A 24,960-nucleotide genomic window follows, 5' to 3' on the forward strand; every position below is an offset into this window, starting at 1 on the left:
GAATGTAATGTTGAAACATGCCTTATAATGGAGGTGGAGGGTAAGAATGGTGCTCATCAGTGGTTATGGCGGTGAAGAACCTTTACCAGTTGTTCTTTTTGTCTTGCCTCTTACCCTCTTATACCTGTTATACCTGGTATGCTAATGGCATCTCTTAATGTTCAAGTTCTTTATCATATTTTATCTTCAAGTTGATAAAAGTGACTGACAGCTGTCAATATATTCCACTTGCCAACTACTCTCACAGGGCATGAGAGTTTTCTTACATAGGATTCCTTGTCAAAATTCTTATCAATTGAATACCCTGCTCCTGTCCACCTTGTCTAGTCTCCATAGTATGTTGAATGTAGTGATCCTTTACCCATCTGTTTCTTCGCTTCTCTAAGGATGAGAAGTTAAGTTCTTTTAGCCTATTCTCAAAGATGAGCCGTCTTATGGCCAACATAAGACTGGCCTTTAGAAACTGGTGTAAGGATCATTCAGAACTTTGTATACCACATATGTCAGACCAATCCTGGAATATGCAACTCCAGCATGGAGTCCATATCTAGTCAAGCATAAGACTAAACTGGAAAAAGTTCAGAGGTTTGCCACCAAACTAGTACCCAAACTGAGGGTCATGAGCTGCGAGGAGAGACTACGGGAATTATTCCAATTGCAACTCCAACTCCAACTCCAATTCCAACAGGAATTTGGAAAATGTCCAAAAGAAAATTAATAATGTCACAATGCCATTGTGTTTATGACATGTGTATTAGAGCAAACCTGCCCCCATAATGTACTAATTATGACTCCACAATCAAGTAGTGCAGCAACATCAGATGACTCTGGACCTCTGCAAACAACTGACTAAAGAACAGATACGTCAAAAGAAAGAATAGCTGTTTAAATTAAAAGAAGAGCTACAAGAAGTGAATAACCTCTATACGTCGCTGGACATTAGCGAAGACTTACGGCGACGCAGTACAGTAGCTCTCGATAATGCTATCGAAACACATTGACAAGTAGGAAAGACTAAAATAATCAAAAAGCTTTCTTGATTGTATGGTGGCAACCTCGCTAAACCTAAACCATCTGAGAGTTTTATCGACCTTTCTAGTGAAACTCTTTATTGATGCTCTGGTAGTTTTTAAATCTTGGTATAAACAGCCATCTTTACCCAAAGTACAGACAAGCTATGCAAAAAGCTGAATTGGCAATTATCTATGAGGACTTGTGCAAACTGCGACAGGAAGGTAAAATCAAAATCAACCCAGATAGCAAGTTTTTCTCTGAAAAACTTGCTATTTAATTCTAAATACAAATGAGTATTCACATCTCCTACCACCCCCTTTTTTTATTATTTATGTTGTACACTTTATTATACAAGGTTATACAGTTATATATCTGATTGGTTACAAAACGTGGACATTAAGAGGAAATAAAGGAAACTTTGTTTCCATGGGACTATAGATTTCTTTGAGCTCCTCCGATGCTGGGCAGGAACCGAGGATGAAGTGGGCATTTCCCCTCTGAAATGCTACTTTGAGACGCTGGAAAAGAGAACTTGCTGCTCTAGGGTCTCTTATAGTTTTAATGAGCCTGGAACCAAGATCCTTAAGAAACATCCTTGCATTCTCCGCATCATCCGCCGAGCCTGACTGGAAGAATGGCTTGTTTCCACTGATGGTCATTGAGGGGAAAAGTTGACAACTTTTTCTAGCATAATCTTCAGTAGCAAGTCATACTCTTCAAGCTTTGGGCTATTGTAACTTTTTTTTTTTTTCCTTTCTCCTCCTCCCTTCCCTTCTCCCTCCCTTCCCCTCTATATACAAATGCTAGGATTCTGTGGGAAGTATTACAATTCTTTTATGAGTTCCCATCCTTGTGATGTTTGGGTGTGTGCATTATGTCATAAAACTACAAGTTTCATGTACTTGAATTACTTGCACCTATTTTTCATTCATGTTTAACTCTTTGCAGATGCTCGATGTACAAGTGTGTCGAAATGTAAGTATTGCATCAAGGTTGGTCATTGTATGTTAACACCTTTGTCATTTACAACCTCAGTTTATTTCATTACTATTATATTGTACACAGAAAATCATTAAATAAATATATATATATATATATATATATATATATATATATATATATATATATATATATATATATATATATATATATATATATATATATGTCGTACCTAATAGCCAGAACGCACTTCTCAGCTTACTATTCAAGGCCCGATTTGCCTAATAAGCCAAGTTTTCATGAATTAATGTTTTTTCGTCTACCTAACCTACCTAACCTAACCTAACCTAGCTTTTTTGGCTACCTAACCTAACCTTACCTATAAATATAGGTTAGGTTAGGTTAGGTAGGGTTGGTTAGGTTCGGTCATATATCTACGTTAATTTTAACTCCAATAAAAAAAAATTGACCTCATACATAGAGAAAAGGGTTGCTTTATCATTTCATAAGAAAAAAATTATAGTAAATATATTAATTCAGGAAAACTTGGCTTATTAGGCAAATCGGGCCTTGAATAGTAGGCTGAGAAGTGAGTTCTGGCTACTAGGTACGACATATATATATATATATATATATATATATATATATATATATATATTTATATATATATATATATATATACAGTGGTACCTCGCATAACGATTGCCCCAAAAGACGAATATTTTGGGTAACGAACGGCCCGATCGGCGTCAAATCGTCCCGTATGACGAACGCTGGTTTGAGTAACGTCAACACCACATGGTGGGGTCGCGCTGCTTCTTGCACATTCTTAGACGCCTCCGACGATGCACATAAATTATGTTGTTCTTGTTTAAAGATGCTAATGATGCTGGGATATAAAAGGGTGACTGCTGAGATGTTGCAAAGCATTGACGTTTTTGTAGGAAACAAGAAATGAAATGTCTGATATACAACAAATGTCAAAAAAGTTCGTTCGGTGTTCGGCAGGTAGGCTGCTCCATTATAACAATCTTTCTTTGTTTCAAATGTGTTCCATTTGTTTTTTATTTGTCATTTACGTCTCAATAATGGAGAAGCCTACCTTACATACACTGAATAAACCATTATGACATTTTCCTTTCTTCAAATGTGTTCAATATTTATTTTTCATTTGTCTTATAGCAAAAGGTTCGTTCGGTGGTCGGCAAGTAGGCTGCTCCATGTTTCTTACATACAAAAAACGTAAATAATAAAAAATATGAAGAATTTTGAAAACCAGTACAAATGTCAAAATTGTTCGTTCGGTGGTCTACAGGTCGACTGCTCCATGTTTCTTAAAAAAAAAAAAAAAACGAAAAATAAAAACTGTTGAAACAATTTGAAAAATGGACAAATGTCATAAAGGTTCGTTCAGTGTTTGTCGGGTAGGCTGCTCCATTATTGAGACGTAAGTGATAAATACAAAACAAATGGAACACATTTGAAACAAAGAAAGATTGTCATAATGGAGCAGCCTACCCAACAAACACTGAACGAACCTTTTGCTATAACGAATATGAAAGACAAGGGCTGCTGGCTGGGTTAGTAGTGCGTGAGCAACCATTTGTAGCACACATGCCTCTGGCTCTCAAACACCTGTCCCACACGGTGTTGAAAGACTGTACTCAGTCAGTGCAATTCAGACCCTATTGTTTGAAGAACATAAGGGTCATAACATTGGTGAAGCTAGGCGCAATAAAGGCTTAACACAACGGTCGGATGCCTGTGATACAGCACCTATGAGGATGATACAGCGAGCGTATCCAGGTGTAGCTCTGAGCCCCACCCTTGCCATCTCTAATATATATAGATGATACATAGATGAATCGTTTTCTGCGTTCAGTGATGATGCATCTGATACAAGTAGCATAGATGAACAGTGTTAGCGGCTTCCATGGTGGTGGTGTTCATTGATATTTTTAAGAATACCTGAATCTTTTCCTGACTGATGGACACTCTTTGAGGCTAGCTGAATCTCTTCCTGACTGATGGACACTCTTTGAGGCTAGCTGAATCTCTTCCTGTGTGGGACCTTACAAAGCGATCTTTTCAAGACTATCTTACAAATTGAGCTTTTCCTATAATCGTTTCAATACTACTTTATGCTTTACAAGCTTGGCTACATACCACCTACAAGTACTAAAGCCAAGGGTGCACGCGAGTGCATTATTTGCAAGCACACAGAACGATGAAACAGGAAACAAAAATCTATCTGTAGCTGGTGCAAGGAGAGCAAAGTCGCGCTGTGTACCATGGACTACTTCGTTGACTATTACGCACCTCCAAAGTACTGAGTGTGTAATACAGTGTGTTACTGTGTAAATAGTATGTGAAACTGTACATATTGTAATATTAGTGCATTTTTACCACGTAATATTGTGACAATAAACATTTATTGTGGACACATTACTGACACATGTATCACAGTTTCATGGAAAATTATGAACATTCTACTGTATACATATTGTAAAGGTCACAAATATGCATCATATACGATAAAAGAAACAAATAAAACCGCATTGGAAATGCATAGGAAAAATATTTGAAAATATATTTGTGGCAACACGTGGTGCTTGAATGGCCTGCGCGACCGTGTCTGGGAGCTTCACACACGGGCGACCAGCCCCTGATGACGTCACCGCGCACCTTGTCCACGCCCTCACAGCCAAAGTAAGTGGAATTTGGTAATTATTTTTACATAGACATGTTCAGGGACGGTAATTTATCATTTTACAAAGAAAAATTATATTTTGGGGAACATTTGATGTCATGCACACTAGGGAAATTTCACAATAAACACAGTGCATCACACTGGTTACATGGGGGACACTCGTTTTGTATGACGTCCGTTTCACATGACGAACATGGAACGGATTAAATTCGTTATGGGAGGTACCACTGTATATATATTTTCGCAAACAGAGTGGTAGATGGTTGGAACAAGTTAGGTAAGAAGGTGGTGGAGGCCAAGACCATCAGTAGTTTCAAAGCGTTATATGACAGAGTGCTGGGAAGACGGGACACCACAAGCGTAGCTCTCATCCTGTAACTACACTTAGGTAATTACACTTGCATAATTGCACACACACACTGATAAAATCAGCCATCCATGTATTTAAAAGCAATTCTGAAGTTAGAAAGTGTGGCATAGGCTCCTCGCATAATATTCTTTCTGGGGGGAGCCCCGTCGGCTCCCCGGAGCTATCCCAGGCTGATATGCTAATGTTCAGACTTTGGCATCAGTCATGTGTATGGAGTTCTTAGGCCTACCGGGGACCACGGCCAGAACCGGGCCCCCTCAGAGAGGCAAGGGGAGCAATGGCCTATAGAATCCCCGTGTGGTTGGAAGCATTCTATGTCTGCCATCGACCGGAACAGGCACCCAGAAAGGTAAGCGCCTCAAAACAAACCCCTATTCTGGCTAAAAATGCTACCAAAAGCCGAACTAGTGGATAGAACTCCCCAACAGAAAACAAGCAAACTAGTGTGATGTCACACGCCGCCGTGCCGCTGTCTGCGTAGCTCCCCCCTTCCCGGGAGGGGGAAGGGGGAGCCCCAGACTCTCCACGCCGGCTACCCACACCTCCAGTTCTTGAGGCTGATGCTATAGGCGATGGTCGTGTGCTCTGGCTCCGGTGTCGCTACTGCACTGTGCTTTGCGTGTGGTGTTTGTTTTGTGGGTGCGAGAGCCAGGAGTTATCTTCAGTACTCGGGCTGCATGCGCCTAGGGCTGCCTTCCCTAGGTGCCCTGTAAGTACTGCCCTTGGGGCTTGGGGGCCACCTTCCACAGGCTCCTCGGGGTCTGCCTCTGCTGGTCCGTTTTACCTTTCGGTTTTTCGGCCGCCTGTTGGGCTCTTGGGTGTTCTGTTCTCCCTTGTTACCGGCAGGTAAGAGGCAGTTTGCACTGGTAGGGGCGCAGGGTGCTGCACAGCTTGTATTCCCGACATCGCGGCCGGCTCTGTTCCTTGGGGTTCGCTGTCCTCTTGTGGGGTTTTGTTTCTTTTTGTTTTTGCCTGGTGGGGGGTTCTGTCATTTTATTCAGTTTGTTTTTGCCCTTCCACTGTTCTCCTCGGTGGTGCCCCCTGCTAGGTCCCCGTGAGTGTACACGTCCCTGGGGTTCAGCTATAGAAGTTCGCTTGGTAGTTTTGGGCGCCGGTTTGCAGCACCCTGCCTGGGACTACCTGAGTGCGAGTCGCTGGGTTCGGCCTCTCGCTCTGTGTTCTCGAATGTGTCATCTCTCGGCTGGGACTTTGTGACCAGTGCTTACCAGGCCGGCCATGGACGGTGGGGTCCATCCTTTTTTCGGGCTCACAGCACGGTGCGGGAGTTTGCTGTGATTTGGCTGTTGCTTCGGAGGATTTGGGGTCACTCGGGGAGCAACAATCCATTTCCGTTCGGACTGCTGTCCGGTGGTTCATTGTCTGAACTGCAGGAGTCCTCTTCGGTCCTTGGCTCTTTGGAGCTGGTCGCTTTGTGTGGTTCATCTGCTGGTTTCTCAGGGTTTGGCTCTTCGTGGGGGTTCATATCCGGAAAGTCTCCATGTGGCCTGTCCCAGTTCATTTCCCCTGTCCACAGAATAGATGGTTGACGCCGACTCCTTCAGTTAGCTCTGCTTGACGTACGGGCTCCCAGATGTAGACCTCTTCCCTGACTGCGAAGCGTTTTGGCAGGACTGGTTGAGGCGGGGTGACCTGTATCTCTTTCCTCCAGTCCAGCTGTTGCTTCGAGTTCTGGCTCAGTTGGAGTCCTACCGCGGGAGAGTTGTCGTAGTGGCCCCATGATGGCTGGCCCAGCCTTGGTTTCAGGCGCTGCTTGCTCGGTGTCAGAACCCAGGGCATTTTCCGCAGCTCCGTCTCTTTCAGCAGACCTGACCGGTCTGGTACATGGCTGGTTCGGTCTACTCTTCCGCTCTTTTTCTGGTCCTTTTGATGCAGGTTTATTGCCACTTGTATGGTGATCAGGAGGCTTCGTTTATGGTGTTCCAACTGAGCGCTCCGTCTTGGCGACAGTATAATGTTTCCTGGTGTTTTTTTTGCCATTTTATGTCTCTTTGTAGGTTGTCTTCTATTTCTTTTCAGGTTGTTTTATCCTTTCTTTTTTGGCTTTTTCAGGGCTGTCATTTGATGCAGCCTCTGGCACCGTCCCTACCTCCGGTCGGTGGTTTTATTTTGCTTTTGATGCTTAGTTTCCGAACTGGGGTTTAGTAGTGGGTGCGGAGGGTCTGGGGCTCCTCCCCTCCCCCTCCTGTGAAAGGAAAGGCTGCGCGGACAATCGACACGACGGCAGTGTGTGACGTTTGCTTGTTTCCTTGGGAATTAGAGGGAGTTCTGCCTCTCTGTTCAATCTTCGGTTGCAGTTTTCTTACCAAATGGGGTGTGCTTTGTTATGCCTACCTTTCTGGTTGCCTACCCCGGTCAATGGCAGTAAGGAATTCCCCCAACCCTCAGGGAGGTTTTCCAAGGGCCCTTGCTCTTTGTACCACTCTGGGAGGGGGGGGGGGAGGCAGGTTCTTGCTCCTGGTCCCCGGTAGGTTGAACTCCATTGACTAATACCCTAGTCTGTTATGTCACATATTAGCCCGATTGCTTCAGGGTACCTCCGGGGCTCACCCAAAAAATGGCATTTCATTACATTCAACGCTGGTTTTTTCTTTACTTTCATCTACTTTACTAAACTGTTTTACATACAGAATAGATGTGAAATTTCACTGCAGGAAAGTGTCAAGACTCCTTGATGACAGATATCATCTGACAATATTGTCCTTGGCCATATGGCCATATTTGCTGCCTCATAGTATGGAGAACACAGGTGAACCTCTAACCTTCAAAACAAAACATTCCAAACCTGATACGTATTTGCCTGATGTATGGATTTCCATAAATTTGCCCCTTTCAGAGGGAGATCTACCCCTCAGGTGGCTCCCTCAAGCTATCTTGCTGTGATTGCTCCATATTAAATTTCTGTTTGGGCTATTGGGGACCAGACCCAGAATGATCGTTGTCATGTAGAAAAGACGATGAACACAGGTGAAGCTCCCACTCGATGAGGGGATTACCAGGGCCTGAAGGTAGCTTACCAAGCAGAAGCCCCCAGGCACTGGGTCTGCCTGCAACAAGAACAGCTACCAAATGCAGCAAAAAAACAGGTTATGAATGGTGACTGGTGCATCATATAAACAAGCACAAGTACCCTACTGCTCCCCCACCCAAGGGGCCGTTCGGAGAAGTCACAGACCCGTGATTAGCCCAAGGCGGGGCTCTCCACCCCAGTGGCTTGACTTCTCATGGGTAAATTCCCCAAAACACCTGAGGAAGGAAACGTGTGCAAGGGTAGGGCTATCAGGCACCCAGGGAAGAAAGCCCTGAGCACGTAGAGCCTGAAGCACAACACAAGTCCACACAACAAGCCAGAAGCACAACATGCACTAGTAAAAAGGAAATGAATGCAAACAAATGGCTCCGGCAGGATAAACCAAGTCTAACGATGGCTGGTACTTAGCTTGAAGCTGTGGGTCTTGGCTATGACTGGCAAACCAGAGCACTACTGGTAGAAATGTCCACTAATATATCAGCTGAAGCCAATCTGGGGCCAGATTGCCTGTGGTGGTCACCAGTACTAATGAGTTTTGAGCTGGTGTGAGTTATTCCCTTATTCTGTGAGAGTCGTTTGCAGAAGTGTTTGCCATATTTGAGACTTCGTTTTCTGCTAACCTTCTAGTTGCCCGCGAAGCTTTTCCCAGTAGGGTGGCAAATTGTCACTCGCTCCAAGTACCTCTGAGAGGGGGGGGGGGGGGGTCCAGGTTTTTAGCCCCTTTCCTTATTATGCCAAAAAGAACCTATGCTTTCTAGCAGGGTTTTCCTTGATTTTAGGCAGCTCCTAAATCCCCAGGCTTCCCTTAACTAGGTAAGCAAATGCTTACCTATCAGTGAATATGGGGAGGCGAGATCTAACTGTTTGTGCCTTGTCTCCTAACTTTATACCTGGCATGTTCATTACCTCTCAACATTAAAGTTTTCTTGGTATTTTTCTTAAAGTTGTAGATGGAATTAGCTTCAACAACCTCTTCCTATAATACATTCTACTTGGCAACCACTCTGCAGGGAACAAAAACTTCTTTAAATTTCTGCAACTAAATTGCATGTGCAACTTCCACCAATGTCCCCAACCTACCTTCCTTTAATTTAAATAGGCTTCCTTTATATACACTGTTTATTCCTATTTGGGATCTTTTAAGTAGTGATCATATTCCCTCTGTTTCTTCTCTCCTCAAGGGTTGAGAGCAAGATAATGATAATATTTATTCTTATCAAATAATAAAATAATAAAACTTAGCCGAATATATCTTTAATTAGTTTTATCATTGAATATCAGAAGAACACTGAAAATAGACACTATTTTAATGTTTGAAAAATATCGATATTGTTACATTTTCAGGTAATAGAGGATCCCGGTGGGTCGGTGTATGAAATGGGCGACGGAGAAGGTCACGTGGTGGTGGTGGCCGACGGCATGACTGGACTGGAGGAAGGAGGAGACGTAGCCGGGCAGCACATGGTAGTTGTCCAACCAGGAGTAGATCAGGGAGTTATTATGCTCAGTGAGAGTCAGGTCATAATGGAATCTGTAGATGGTCAACAATTCACTTACATGTCACAAACCTAAAAGGGAAACAATTTAGCTTTTAAAACTGCTACATCAACTTTTGTGTTGTACTCTTGTGCTTCATTACATTTGACTTGTATGTTCCTTGAGTTCTTTAAGTTTAGTGTTAATATTTTTCGTTTTTGTAATTATCTATTAATTTTTATGAAACAAAAAAAGATATTCTAATGCAATAATATTCCACTACGACACTTTGTTAATATACAGTAGTTAAATTAACTTTTTCTCTACAAATTTCTGTAAAGTAAAGATGACTTTCCTTAACTATCTTTTGAAAGTTGTCTTCTTTACAAAATTATTTATAATAATACTATATAGAAGAGCTGCAAGAGATTTATGGTTTCATAACAAGATATAGCTCAGCCATATTTGTAAATAAAATCTTTTCAGCATCTTGCATTCATATTTTACCTGATGTACTTGTATTTATTTCCCTCCCATTACAGGGCACAGTATTATTTGTTAGAAATTATCAGTAAATAAAGATTTTTTTTATGTTGCGCCTGGCGGTGTTGCAGGCCAAAAAGCCCTTAGCAGTTTAAGGGTTAAGCAGTTTTTTTTTTTTTTTACATTATGCTCTTAAGTCTATATTGTGTCTGGTTCTCTGAAAATTTTATTTTGCACAAACACACTTTGGAACTGTTTATGTAGAATTTTACACATTTTCTCCGTCCGGCTGGACATTGGACACCCCCCGAACGTAAACCGCCAGGAGAACCAAACCCTGAGAACACAGCAGACGAGACACTCGAAACGACCAGCCCCAATTTTAAGGACTGCACGGACCCCCGCGGTTCAGGCAAGAAACCACTGGGGAGCAGTCCGAACGGAGCCGGATCTAAGTGGATGGCTGGGTGTCCAGACTGGGGCAAAAGGGAGAATGAGGTCTTTGCACTAGTGTGGGAGAATGGATGAAGCAGTAGGACTCCCCTGTTAAAAAGGGGGAGCACTGCTGTGGTGGCCTCCCTGGCTGCCCTGGTAGGTGGTATCCCCTTGGTTCCAGGCCCCAGACCTTTCTAAAATACATGACATATGGATACTGACACGACCTCTCTTACCCAGGCTCATGAGATGGGTGACCAGGCCCCCGAGTCGAACTGTGATGGAAGGTCGGGCTCTGTAGCCCCTGCTACATTGGGCCCAGATCAGACTACTAACCTCCCCTCCCCTCCCTCCTGTGGTAGGGTCGAGCCCCAAACCCTCAGTGGCGACCACCTCATCCCCTGGCACGGCTCCGTCTCTCATTGTGACTACTGCGCCTTTTAACCCCTCTCTCTGGGGGTTCTTAACACTTTCGCGCTTTATATTAGAGATAACTCGTCGCCGTTTTTTCTTACGATTCCGCATAACAGCCTACTTTTCTCGTCCATCGAAAAAATATTTCTATAAATTCCATTTTTTAACCGAAATGGATGGGGCTACTCTCAGATTATATACGTTTTGTAGAGAATTTATTTGCGAATTTTTTGGTACCAGAATGAATATTATATCACAAACTTCTATGAGTAAAAAAAAAAAATACACAAAGTATGTTTGGGGGTGTGGAGAGCGTGTGGCAGTGGGTTCCCTTTAGCCGTTGATATATCCAACACGTGGGAAATATTTGTATATGTTATGTATATGTCTGTGTAGGGAATTTTACTGCGATCACTGTCATACAAATTATAAAATGTTTCAACAAGTATAAACATGACAAACATCAAACGAACGAAAACAATGCGTTCGTTTCTGCCGCGAACGCATACTGAGCGACGTGGTTCTATATTTGGCGCTTCTCTTACACATGCTTTGTACAAATGTTATACATTTCATCTTATAGAAAATTTTATTGCGAACACATTGGTATAAAAAAGAAATACGTACATAGAAAAGTAGGGTCAGGAAACGTATAAACTTTCCAAGCATGATTTCCCCCCTGTGTTTTCGCCAGTGCGCTCGCGGCTAACTACTCTCCACTTCACACACTCTTGCGGGTGGGCAATTACCTATATTAAACATTCATATGCATATGTCCGTGTAGAGAATTTATTGCGATTCCAATGATACCAAAATTAGCGATGTAGGACAACTGTAGGCTTCGCAACCATTAAGAGAGTGGAAACATTTTGTTGCTGTTTGGCGCTCTCGGCGAGTGATCTGCATAGTTTTTTATTTGGTGTTGATACTCCTTATGCTTGGGTGGCATTTTATAGGTATGCTCTTATAGACAATTTCATTGCGAACACAGTGATACCAAATTTAAATACGTGCGCCTTCAATTATTGTCAGGACAGTCAAAAGAGTGTACACTTTTTCGGTCTTACCGCGTAGGCGCGCGAAGTGCCGAAAGCATCTGGGGTATTGTTTTTTTTTGAGCGCCGATAGCGCGAAAGTGTTAATGCTGTCCCCACCATGGCCGCACTCGCATGATCGCTTCCCATACTAATACGTACCAAGTCTTGTTTGGTCCTGCTTCGGGGGCTAAATACTTTTATCTCAACCATTTGGATTTTACACTTGATGATTTCTCCCTCCATAAACACCTTGTTGAGTCGGTAGATACCCCTGTTACTTTTAACCCCCACCCGTCTCGGTACACGTGTCGTCACTGCTCCTTCTCAGGATGCAGCTACCCATTTAGCCACATTGTCCAGCATTGGGGAGACCCCTCTTCGGGTCTCCAAAAATGCTCAGTTAAATGCCAGTGTTGGCACTGTTCTCCCGCACCATGTCACAACTGGTGTTAGGGACCTAAAAGACTGCCACAAGGATATTAAACATATCCTTAAAGCCCAAGGACATTCTGTCCTCCAGGTGGACCCGTTCACTCGACCCCCTTCGTGGTCGTTGCCATTAGCCCCTTTGAGTTCTGAAAATCACCTTTGATAGTAAGACCCTTCCATCTTCTACAATTCTTGCTGCTGCCAGATGCTCCATTCAGGAGTACATTCCCTCTCCCAGACTTGGCATAAGTGCTGGAAGTTCAGGCATGGTGCCTTCAAATGCACAAATACTGTCTATATGCCACATGTGTGGGGACGATGGTCACTCTATGACAGAATGCTCTTTTCCCCAGGCTTGCCGCCTCAATTGCTGTGAGGCTCACCCTACCTTCTTTCTCGCATGTATACACTACAGACTTGAGGAAGCCGTCCTCAACTTGAAACGCCGTGTGTGTTTGTCTTTTCCCGAAGGTAGATGCCAAATCCACCGTCTCAACCATTTCAGTGGCATATCTTATGCTTGCATGTTGCGTTCTACCTCTCCTCGTCCTTTCCACCTCTCCTTACATTCCGCTCTTGTACTGTCTAAACTCGATTATGGTTACCCTTCTTACTCGTCTGCTGCTCCTTCTACACTTCGCCGTCTTGATACTCTGCACTATACTGGGTTTTGCCTCAGCTCTGGTGCCTTTCGTTCGACTCCTGCCCTCAGCTTTTATGTTGAAACTGGCTTCCTGTCTCTCCAGGACCACTGTGATCGCTACTGTCTTCGTTACCTTTCGTGGTCCTTACAAAACCCTCAATCTCACCTGTGTCGTGCTTTGACTTTTATCTCTCCTGTAGTTCCTGTCCCCCTTCACCACCTCGCTCTTTCTGTCCGGTTCTCCCGCCTGCAAAATTCGCTTTCAGTTAGTATTACCAATATTTCTTGTGTTGTTCTGTCCTTGTCCCTGTGGAGGGTCCCCCTTCCTAAATTTTGTAAATCCCTGACCCATATCACTAAAGCTTTTTACCCCTCTTACAGCTTTTTACTTTTCCCTTCTGAAACGCCTTTTCCTTGAACATTTTTCTTCACACTCCCACTCCATTTCCATCTTCACCAATGGGTCTAAGTCTGCAGACGGTGTAGGCTACTCTGTTGTTTTTCCTGACCACACCTGTATGCGTCGCCTGCCTTCGGAGACTAGCATTTTCATGGCAGAACTTTATGCTATTCTCTATGCTCTTTGTCTACTGCTTTCTCGCTGTCAATCCTCCTTTGTGGTTGTAGTTGACTCTCAGTGCCTTCATGGCTCTTGAGTCCTTTAATCCAGTCCATCCTGTGGTAGTCGAGATTCAACATTGGCTGTTTCTTATCTCCAGTAGATTTAAGACAGTAGTTTTGCTGGGTTCTCGGACATATTGGTGTCTCTTTAAATAAGTGTGCGGATGCTGCCGCTAAGGAAGCTATCTGCACTTGTCCCATCTCCCGTATATTCCTTATTCCGACTTTTACCCATTTATTCGTTCTTCCATCCTTGCCCATTGGCAGGGTTGTTGGTCTTCCGTTACTGGTAACAAACTGGGTAATCTTAATTTAAGAGTAGTGTGTCCCTGTGGCCTTCTTCCTACCATCGTAACCAGCGGTGGGAAACGGCTCTGTCAAGGTTGCGTATTGGCCATACACGCTTAACTCACGGACACTTAATTTAGCCGCCCTGCTCATTATTGTCCAAACTGCATTGTCCCTCTTACAGTCGTACCTTGTTGAATGTCCTGACTTCCAAGATGAGCCTGTGTCCTGCTTTCCGACCCTCCCTTGCGGTCACTTGTCCCTCGATAGAATTCTTGGTGAATCAGATACTTTGATATTTTTCGCCTTATGGGTTTCTGTTGTCATATTGGCATCCTTAGTGATATTTAGCACTCTATGATTATTCTGGTCATTTGATGGTCTTTTCTTCATTGAAACCCTCCAAACTCTAGCTCTGTTTTATTTTCTTTCTGGCCGGCAGCTATCTTGAATGTCTTCATCTGCACTGTTAACACTAGGGCAACTTTTTCTCATCCAATTTTTTCACTTCCCTTGGCACATTCGTGTTATCACTTATTTCTCAAAGCACAACACCTTTGTTCCTTGGGACACCACTCGCTATCATCAACCTGTACTTAAAATACTTAGGACTGCTGAAATATGCTGGAGCTCCTCTGATGCAAGTGTTGACACAATGGGTGCACATCTCTCTCAATATGCAGTCTGCCCACCCTTCTCTTTCTTGCCTAATTTTGTCTCCTGGTCATAGAATTCTATTAAACCTGTGAGGCATGATTTACCATCCCTAAAGCCATGTTGGTGGTGTGTAAGGAAGCTGCTCCTCTCCAGATGATTGCTGAACTTTTGTGTATGTAATATATACATACATACATGAATATTCGTATACTGTATATGAAATATATGCACCATTTCATTTCATATGTATTGCTACGTAGTCTCCCAGGTTTGGCTATATAGTCGTAATGGCTTGGCGCTTTCTCCATATAACTCCCTTCCCCTCCGCTTGGCTCCTTCTTTTAAATCATTGTGTCGGGGAACAGAAAGCCATTTAACATTCAGTACATGTTGGGCTTTGATCGAGCCGTGTGGATCTTGACCCGATATGTCAACGTCCGTACCTGAATACAGTACAGTATCATGTCCATGACCATACCAGTTTTGCAGTCACATAGCACGAAAAACTTGAGTCCAAGTCTGTGCTGCTTTGATGGAATGTACTGCATGAATGCCACACGTCACTTGAAGAGGACTAGCAATTCATTAATCACGACATTTCGTCCTGATACAAAATATTCATGGAACTTTCTTCTCACGTCACTAAATACCTTCAGCACCTTCCACAGTCTGTTGTCTCTCTCTTCATTAGCATTGTTCTCAAAGTGCAGACACCTAAGAGGCAGCAGGAACCTATCATTTGACGTATATCTGTTGAACACGGGCTGGAACAAGGCTGTCTTTGCTCCAATAATCCTGGATCATGTGTTTATCTGAATGTCTCATCATCATGCTCAACGCTAAAAAAAAAACATACACTTCATCAGTCGTGTTTTTCCAACGTATCTTGCAGAAAAGTATTACCTGTAGGCAGGTAAAACGCCAGAATCAGTGAAGGAGTGAGCGTATCCGTTTGTGTCTGCAAAGAGATGGTCCATGACCTTATCAAAATATGCCATAAAATATTCAATTTCAGCCATATCAGAAGTATAGGAGAATAAGGGTGTCACACAAACATCGATATCATTAAATGTTGGAATTTATGGGACAAAATTCTCACAATCATGCCACGCTTGCAGTACACCAGTCGTTTTGGTTTTGGTGCCAACACCACCACGAGCACCACCAGCACAGGCCCCAACAACACGGCTCCATCGTCCTGTGCTACAGCTACGTATGGGTATGCCAGGAGACGAGTGTTTTGCATAGTATAGGCCTATCACGAATAGCTGATGTCGAGGGCACACTGTCGTCTTTGTCCTCGGGCCACGTGACATGCTGGCACTTGCCTCAGCGTGCTGCCGGGGCAAGCATTAGGCAGCAAAACCCTGCCTAGAAACACCATAGTTGCCTGTACAATACTCTGTTTGTCAGTGCAGTTTGTATTGGAGCCTATGTCACTGAAGCCCGAAAATAGCTTATCACATGTAGTATCACCAAATAAACTCACATCAGGGGACACATGGTGATGGTAACTGAAGGAGTGTTGACCCAGGGTAGCGAGGCAGGCTGGGCAAAGCACGTGTATTATACACACTCGCGACATTGTCCACCACAGTGTCTCCATCACTCAAGTCCGATCCGTGTTAGGTCTTTTTCAGGAATTGTAGTCCAAATCGTCATCTTTGTCAAATCTGAGGATTATGTTGCAGGCCCATGGACCTGGAGCTCGTAGAGGATGAGCCAGACATGGTTGCTGCCTTGTAACTGAGGCTCCCCCCGGGCCCTGGGGCATGCTGGGATTTTTTTCAAAATGGCGGACGATCACTGGAGGCCTTGGGCATCCATTTCGTACCCACATTACCACACGCCAGTTTTGAATTGTATACTATACCTATGACAGCACCGACCTAACGCCTCAAGGTGCGTTATGCACTGCGTTACGCAGTGCAGTGGTTAAAGTAGGCACCACCTGGGTGCCTTCCTTGGTGGTAGCAGACAAGAATAAATTTCTAAAAATGTTACCACAAGTGCCACCGCACCCTACCCATGAGGTGGCCACATCGTGATGCCCGCTTGGCCAATTGAACTCTGTGACTGATGGGAGGTACATATCAGAGCAGATAGGAAGCCACAAGAAGCTCCCCAGAAAATATAATTTTAATTTTTAATTATAAAATTAGGAAAATAATAATTAGATAGTTAAATCATATTTTATTTTATAAAACATTTCCAGATGAAGTTTGATAAATATATACCTTGACCAATATTGGACAATCACATTGTATAAACCTAATTCAAAGCACTTTTTAAACAAATGCTTCACCCGAGAATATATCAGTAATTGTGAATGTGTATCTAGTTTTTTTCAGGAAAAACATGTAAGCAAAGGCTAAATGATGCAGTAATTGTGATAGCAATTATGACGGAGTCCATTGTGATTGCAGCATTTATTCTTAATCAGAGTAATATAATTTCCCCACAAACATAAGGCACTTATAAAAACACCATCTTGATTGCAATGAAAAGAAAGCCAAGCCTGGAGGAATGTAAGATTGTACAGAAAAATGACATGGCTCCTCGTGAAAAATATACATATGAAGGAATACGTCTGCTGTTAGTTCGTACCAGATGATACATGTGGTGGTTAAGCAATGCTTCAATACATTGCACTAAAACTTAATACAGTATTGTAACATGTTTTAATGTACAAGACAAAATTTAACATGCAAGTGATTTGGTATTCTTGGAAATGTTTTACATATTATGTATGATGGAATGGACAATACATTAATGAGCAATGATCTGATGACAAAATGAAGAAAAGGAAAATGCAGAATGTTAAGCAATTATTCATGCAATAAAATTTACATGTACAGAAGTCTCGACAGCCAGGAAAAAGCGCCCATAAATTTACTCCAGTTATATAGCCTCTAAATCATAAATATAGATTTAAATTACTTTATAATATTTCAAATAAATATGAGCTATGAGTCATTCTCAGACCTTTGAGCAGTCTAATCATATCTGCCTATCACAGTTAAACACATCCCTTATGACTGAGCTTTTGGTCTTGAGTGTAAACAAATTTGCCATGTGTTCACTTTTCTTTATTAGCAATAGTTTATAATACAGTATAAAAGCAAGCCGATATTCTCGTACATATAGTAATGATGCTTGTGACCTTCCTCGCCACAAGGTTAGCTTTTCTGAAAACTTTCAACAAGCTTTTACATAATTTTCAATTTGTCTCCAGAGACAAAATATAAATGTGTAATAAAAATTAAACCTAATCAGTACAAGTGACTTTGCATTTTTAATATATCAATGAATAATTTCAAGAAAATTAACACATTATTAGCAATGCCTAAACGAGACTAAGAGCCTAATGGCAAATTTCAAAACCCTCAATCTGTGTCTGGAAACAATTTCAGATGGATGCACAGCTACTAGAAAATGGGGAGGTTGGTTTTCTGTGCAGAAAAAGAGTGCTAAAAGGTTTCGTAATATCATACGAGTATAACAAAGCTGTGTAATATCCCAGTGGTGGTTCAATGTATAGAGCAGTAAGGTCAAGGTCAGGATAGTAGAAAATGGTATATAATTAATTATCATAGAATAATTTATTTTCCAGAACTACATAATATATGTAGACTCGCTGTAAGTTAATAAGCAATTTTAAGAAACATTCTGAATAGAAATGTTACATGTATTAAAGTGGGTGAACATGGCACTGTAGCTCTTTATATTTAATCGGGAAATTTGAGAAAACCGTTTCCATACAAATTAAAAACCACCAATGCTTTCAGTCATTTAGGACATAATAGTCATCCACTACTGGGTTTCAGCAGATATGACTAGAGAGGTATCATTTTAGCATTAACATTTTCTATTAACAATATTGTGCATACAATTTACAGTACAAATCTGACCAATACACAATTTTAAATACCAAAACAAAATTACACACTTGACAAAATTTAAGTTAATATCCCCATTTCATGACTTTGCTCGCTGAAAAAATAACTTGCTATAATTTCTGAAGAATTTTGCATCGGATATGAGGGCCTGACAATACTCATTAATGAGTTCTGGCGATAGTTCCATTTTTGGTAAATATTCCGAGCGCAAATATGAAAGCAATTCTTCACCTCTTTTCTTGTACACACATTGCAGGCACATCACTGACTCGTGTAGAGCCAAGATAGTCTGTGCATCATTCAAATCAAATGTAGTTTTCAGTGGGGCCAAGAAGCATGCTGGAACAACCTAGAAAATTAAACATTAAGTATATATTTTGAGTTATCCAAAAATGGATTAAACAAATAATGCAACATTTCCTTACCATACAGGCATTTAGAAAATATGAAATCTTCTTAACTTGGATAAATAATGTACACAAACACATCCTCCCTAAACTTATAATTGAATTTTAAACAAAACATAGAAATTAATTATTACAAACTGTTGTATGCAAAAGGCAATCATTGCCATGCATTTCACCAGATTAAAATAAAATAAATTGCAGGAAAACTATTTCCAGACAAATAATTATCAACAGAATGCACCAAACCACGAAGACACTGTAGCACCATCATTTTTGCCAAATATTCAAAAGGTGCCCAATATGACTCGGGATGTCAATACGAGAACAAAAGGCCACATGTTACTAGGCGTATTGGACTGGGTCGTGATTGTGTGTGTTTTGAGTGAGTTCCCAGGGAGTCGCCGGCGTCATGGCAGCTGCTGGAGGTGCACGCGGCGTCTCTCCTACAACCATTGACAATACCTTTGAGGATGTTGGAAAACCACTGTTGCATACCACACAATTGGATCTTGAACATCATCCAGTCCTAGAAGAGGAGCCAGATGGCAATTTCCTGGACAGCAAACACCACAGCAAGGCAAACAGATTGGAGGCGAAGCGCCGCTATTTTACAGAGGTAAACAGAAACAATGCTGGCACCACGCGGCCTCAGTATCAACACCCACCGCTCAACCAAGGTAGGCCAAGCTCTTCTGATTTGCAAACACTTTTATCATTGCCTTTGATGGCGAAGATGAGAGTATTCTTCAAAATAGCAGGGCACAAAATATCCTATATAATGGCATTCCCCCCAAAATTGGGATCAGCGTGCACGATATCAGAACAAATAAACTAAAGAATTTGATCGCAGTGGATCACAAACACAGTGCAGAACTAGAGCTTTCCGACATTACTGACATCTGCGGATACAAAGTTGAGTACTACAAACCACTAGGAGACCGATTAGCAGAATATGTAATCCGACATGTTGCAGACATCAGCACAGACGGCATCAAGGCACAACTCCAGACGGATGGCATCCCACTCTATGAAGTCAAAAATTTATGCGACGAACGGAGAACTGAGTGATACAGGCACCGCCCTGCTTACTTTTCTAGACTACGTTACCCCTGATAGGATTTGGTTAAACGGCTTCCTCCATAAACTAGAGGTGTATGTACCACATCCCACCTAATATTTATATGTAAAGGTTTTAACCATACCTCAAAAGGCTGCACTAAAGGCATTAAATGTGGGAAATGCTCTGGTTCCCACTACACACAAAACTGTGCATCGGATACACTCACCTGCTCAAACTGTGGTGGCGATCAAGACATTACATTTAAACAATGTCCTTCTTACATAGCAGCAGCAGCGAAAATTAAGGTTTTCCCTACCACCAACCTGTTATACAGCAGTGCATTGAAACAACCTTCCTCAGCCCATCACCAACCTCTACCTCACACTCAACCACAACCTTCGTGTGTACTGGATATCCCTGTCTCCGACAATCCCGCAACCCCAGGGTCGTCTTGGGGGTGCTTTCTCTGCCCTTTGCTTACCTTAGCTTCATTGTATAGCTAAGAGCAGGGAAGTAATATACATAACCACCTTTTTTTTTCTCCGATATGTCTCTCTCTCTCTATTACTCGGACGCACCAAAATTATCTTAGCAACCATCTCCCACAAAATGCACAACCGAGTCCTGATATAGTTGAAACTCTTGTCACTCGCATCGAAAATGATATTGTTGAAACTCTTGTCACTCGCATCAAAAATTGCACTAGAAAAGACGCTGGACCAACATCTAACTAAATTTTTTGCTCAAGTAACACAACCCACCCCTGAGGCTGACCCAACAGACACCCCATCAACAGCTACAGACACTGACATCCGCCCAAATAAACCTACCATTGCTGGACATATCGTTTGATCAGATGATGGAAAAACTCCTAATTACCTCCTTAGCGTGCCTCACCAAAACCACTCCCCAGGCTGACGTGCCACAAACCCCAACCACCAGTACCAAGAGTAAGACACAGCCACCATCCACATCTAGGTATCCAACTCGTACCACTATTGGCGCACCAAAGAAAACAGACACATCCACAACCCAAACATCCTAAATGGCTCCCCTAACCTTCATGACTTGGAACGCAAAAAGCGTTAAAACATTCCTCACAGAACTTAAACAATTCCTCTACTCATCCAAACCGGACTTAGCATTCATCACCGAATCCTGGCTCACTCCCAAACAAAATCCTGTATTAAAAAACTTTCAGATGCAGAGACTGGACAGATCCAACTGCATGGGAGGGTGGTGGTATTTTCCTTCTAACACGAAGTAATATGACATGTAAACCCGTAACACTAATGTATTTTGTGAATGGTAAACTAGAAGTTCTAGCATGCCTAATACCTTACAATGGTACACACATATCCTTTCTGGGTATATACAACCCAGGTGGCACAATAAACTTAAATGAGCTGGAATTCTATCTTAACCAATTACGACACCCAATCATTGTTACAGGTGATCTCAATGCTAACCACCCCACATGGAGTAGAGGTACCCAAAATACTGCAGGCACTGATCTGTACAACTACTTAGACAGTAGTTTCAAAGCGTTATATGACAAAGAGTGCTGGGAAGACGGGACACCATGAGTGTAGCTCTCATCCTGTAACTACACTTAGGTAATTACTACACCATATATTCTTCTTTCGCCGCCCTACCTTGCAACTTACTTTAACTGCAGAACCAATTATGAAGCCTCACTTGACATCTGCTTTGGCTCGGCACACTTTCAACATGATCTGCAGTTTCATACTGGACCAGATATTGGTAGTGACCACAAACCCCCCTCATTATAAAATTTACTAACTTTCAGCCACCAACCCAACCTCTAATGCTCCCCAAGTGGAACATTAAGAACCTAGATAAGAAAAATGGGCTGATATTGTGTCTCCCAGATACAGACGACGTAGACCCTAACATGCGACAGTCCACAATCACCTCAGCCATGAATTCTGCAGCCACCCAAATGTTCAGGAAAACTTCAAGACATAGGTCCGACAAACCACTTAAACTGTGGTGGAACGCGGAATGTGCACGAACAGTCGCTTTACGCCGACGAGCCATCCAAAAACAAAGACGTCAACCCTCTCTACAGAACTGGGTCAATCTCCAGCAGGTCACAGCAGCGGCCAAAAAACCATACTGTCAGCAAAGCGAGCATCATGGGCAACATTCTGTGATAGCCTCACACCCAACACGCCACACTAAAAAATCTGGGCTACATTTAACAGCATTAAAGGTCACCCAACATTCCTTCGTTCCCCCCGATGATCAACGATTCACTCTGTCAAACGCCTCAGGAGCGTGCAAACGTTCTTGCTGAATGCCTCAAAGTTACCCTCTTAACACCATTCCTTCATGCCCAAGAACTCTCCCTCAGACAAGAAATTGACCGTGCCATACCGCTGCCCATGCTCGGCATCGACAACATATACACCTTAAGCGAGCTATGATTAGTCTTAAACCGCCTACCTATTGACAAGGCACCTGGAGAGGATGGAATTCCATATGAACTCATCAAATATCTTCCATCGACTGCACATAGCACTCTTCTAAACTATTACAACCTATGCTGGACTCGTGGAAATATTCCCTCACAATGGCAGACCAGTATTATTCCTCCTTTCCTTAAACTAGGGAAAGACCCATCCCAACCTGTGTCATACAGACCTATCTCTTTACTATCATGTCTCAGTAAAGTCATGGAAAGGCTAGTACATACTTGCCTCCAATGATACCTCGAGTATAATGATATTATACCGTCACTCCAAGCTGGATTTCAACCGCAATGCGCTTGATCAAATACTCTGCCTTGAACATGAAATCCCCACCTCTCTCAGAAGCAGTAAATTTTGTATTGTTCTCTACCTAGACCTTGAAGGACCTTTTGATACTTGCCTCTTGGCACAGCTTGCACGTTTAGGCGTACAGGGAAGATTACTTCTATAGTTACAGTCCTATCTTATGAACAGGACCTCCAAAGTCTATATGCAAGGCGAGTTTTCCGATGGCATTCCAATACAAACGGGTGTCCCGCAAGGCTCCATACAAAGCCCAACCCTATTTGCTGCATTCTTAGCAGATTTGCCTAACACCCATCCTGTTCACCTCTCAGCGTACGCCAACGACTTAACATTGTATTATTTAGACACTGCCTTACCTAATAGTCTCAACAATGCAAACAGCACTTGACCACCTCATAGATTGGACACAACAATGGGGCCTTCAAGTTAGTACTACCAAAACCTGTTATCAGATTTTCACTAAAAGAATACTACTTTATCTACCCACCCTCACAATACACAACACTCCCATCCAACACGTACGAGAACATAAATACCTTGACATGCGTTTAGACTCCCCCTTACTTACCTGGAAGGTACACATTCAACATCTTAAAACAGACGACACAACCCCGACTCGTTATACTTAAAGTCCTCACTGACACCACCTGGGGAGTACACCATAAAATCTTGCTCCGTTTCTATACAACCTACATTTGCAGCCAACTAGACAATTGTTGCCAAGCATATGCGTCGGCTGCGCCTACTAACCTACAGAGCCTCAAGGTCATACAAAACAATGCCATGCGACTTATATGTGGCACAATGTTTCCCCTCCTATCCTCGCACTTTCCGGGGAAACGGGCCTCACAGGCTTAGCCACCAGATGAGACATAATGTGTGCCAACTATCTGTCACTCTGTACCACTGCTCACCAGACACACCCATACAGATCAAAAATTAACCCAACAGTTAACCCACATATCCCCCGCTTCCCAACCAATCACTCACAATCTTTCCTCACACGGGCTACAAATAACCTCAATATAGACCTCTCTCTACTCCAAAACTGTGAAACCCAACTTACTGTTCCCCCCATTCCACCTTGGCTTTATACAACTCCTAATACAGCAATACAACTCGAAGACAACATTCCAAAATCTGCACCAAACTCAGCCATAGCCTCAGTCTTTACCTCAACAATGAAAAATTGCTACCCAAATACCACAGCGAATTTATACAGATGGATCTCGCATCATCATGAACAACGTACCCTCGGTCACTAGCGCTGTATGGATACCGGAATACCATCTCAAGCAGGGATGGCGGTTACTAAACCAACTATCTATTTTCACAGCAGAATTATATGTCTTATATCAAGCTCTCCAAATAATCACGACATTACCAGTTGGGGTATATACAATCTGTAGTGACTCCAAGAGCGCGATTCAAGCAATTACGTACTCTTCAAAAATGTGCAAGGAGATTATCTACCCATGCCTTCAACTTCTACATAAACATCAATTGAACGGTTATGATACCTCTATCCAATGGGTCCCAGCATATTGCGGTATTCTCCATAATGAACTTGTAGACCAACTAGCCAAAGCAATGTACAACACATCTCACCTTACCCATCATCCAATTCCCCATGTTGCATGTAAAGGAGCCTTCAAAGATACCATCTCTCGAGATTTTGCAACGAACTGGAAAAATGTCGTGCTCATCTTTGTACTATGGGTCCATTAAAATGAAATGGGAAACTTGGAAACATGTCAGAAAAAACCAGCGTTGAATGTAATGAAACGCCATTTTCTGGGTGAGTCCCGGAGGCTCCCAGGAGCTATCCATGGCTGATATGGATACCCCTAACTATTTTGCATCAGTCGATGTGGGTGGAGTTCTAGGCCTACCGGGGACCACGAGCCAGAACCTGGCCCCCTCAGAGAGGCACGGGGAGCAATGGCCCATAGAAATGCACATGTGATTTGGAGCATTCTATATCTGCCATCGACCAGGACAGGCACCCAGAAAGGTAAGCGCCACAAAACAAACCCCTATTCTGGTTAAACAACAAAAATCGACAAACGAGTGAACAGAACTCCCCAGGAAAAGGAACTAACAAGCATGACGTCACGCGAGCCACGCCGCATGTCTGCTCAGCTCCCCCCTCCCCGGGAGGGGAAAGGGGGAGCCCCAGACCCCTGTGCCGGCAATCCCCGCCCCAATTCTGAAACTGGATATCAAAA

The 24,960-nt window shown here is 42.8% G+C and overlaps 2 protein-coding genes across 5 annotated transcripts in view; one reads left to right on the top strand and one right to left on the bottom strand.

The window, feature by feature from the left end:
- The window catches only part of LOC123761800 (uncharacterized), a 653,931-nt gene extending 644,136 nt beyond the window's left edge, over positions 1–9,795 (top strand). For all 4 annotated transcript variants that reach the window (XM_069330457.1, XM_069330459.1, XM_069330458.1 and 1 more), the window contains 2 exons: positions 1,963–1,989; positions 9,427–9,795. In XM_069330457.1, coding sequence (XP_069186558.1) covers positions 1,963–1,989; positions 9,427–9,654 — 255 coding nt within the window. In that variant the 3' untranslated portion in view covers positions 9,655–9,795. The remainder of the gene's footprint in view (positions 1–1,962; positions 1,990–9,426) is intronic.
- Positions 9,796–16,745: 6,950 nt separating this feature from the next.
- LOC123761798 (exportin-T) overlaps positions 16,746–24,960 on the bottom strand; it is a 209,248-nt gene continuing 201,033 nt past the window's right edge. Inside the window, 1 exon segment of the mRNA XM_045748017.2 lies at positions 16,746–18,813. Within this exon segment, the coding sequence (XP_045603973.2) occupies positions 18,544–18,813 (270 nt within the window). The 3' untranslated portion in view covers positions 16,746–18,543.

The sequence above is a fragment of the Procambarus clarkii genome, chromosome 24, assembly GCF_040958095.1.
Source record: "Procambarus clarkii isolate CNS0578487 chromosome 24, FALCON_Pclarkii_2.0, whole genome shotgun sequence".
NCBI classification, from domain to species: domain Eukaryota; kingdom Metazoa; phylum Arthropoda; class Malacostraca; order Decapoda; family Cambaridae; genus Procambarus; species Procambarus clarkii.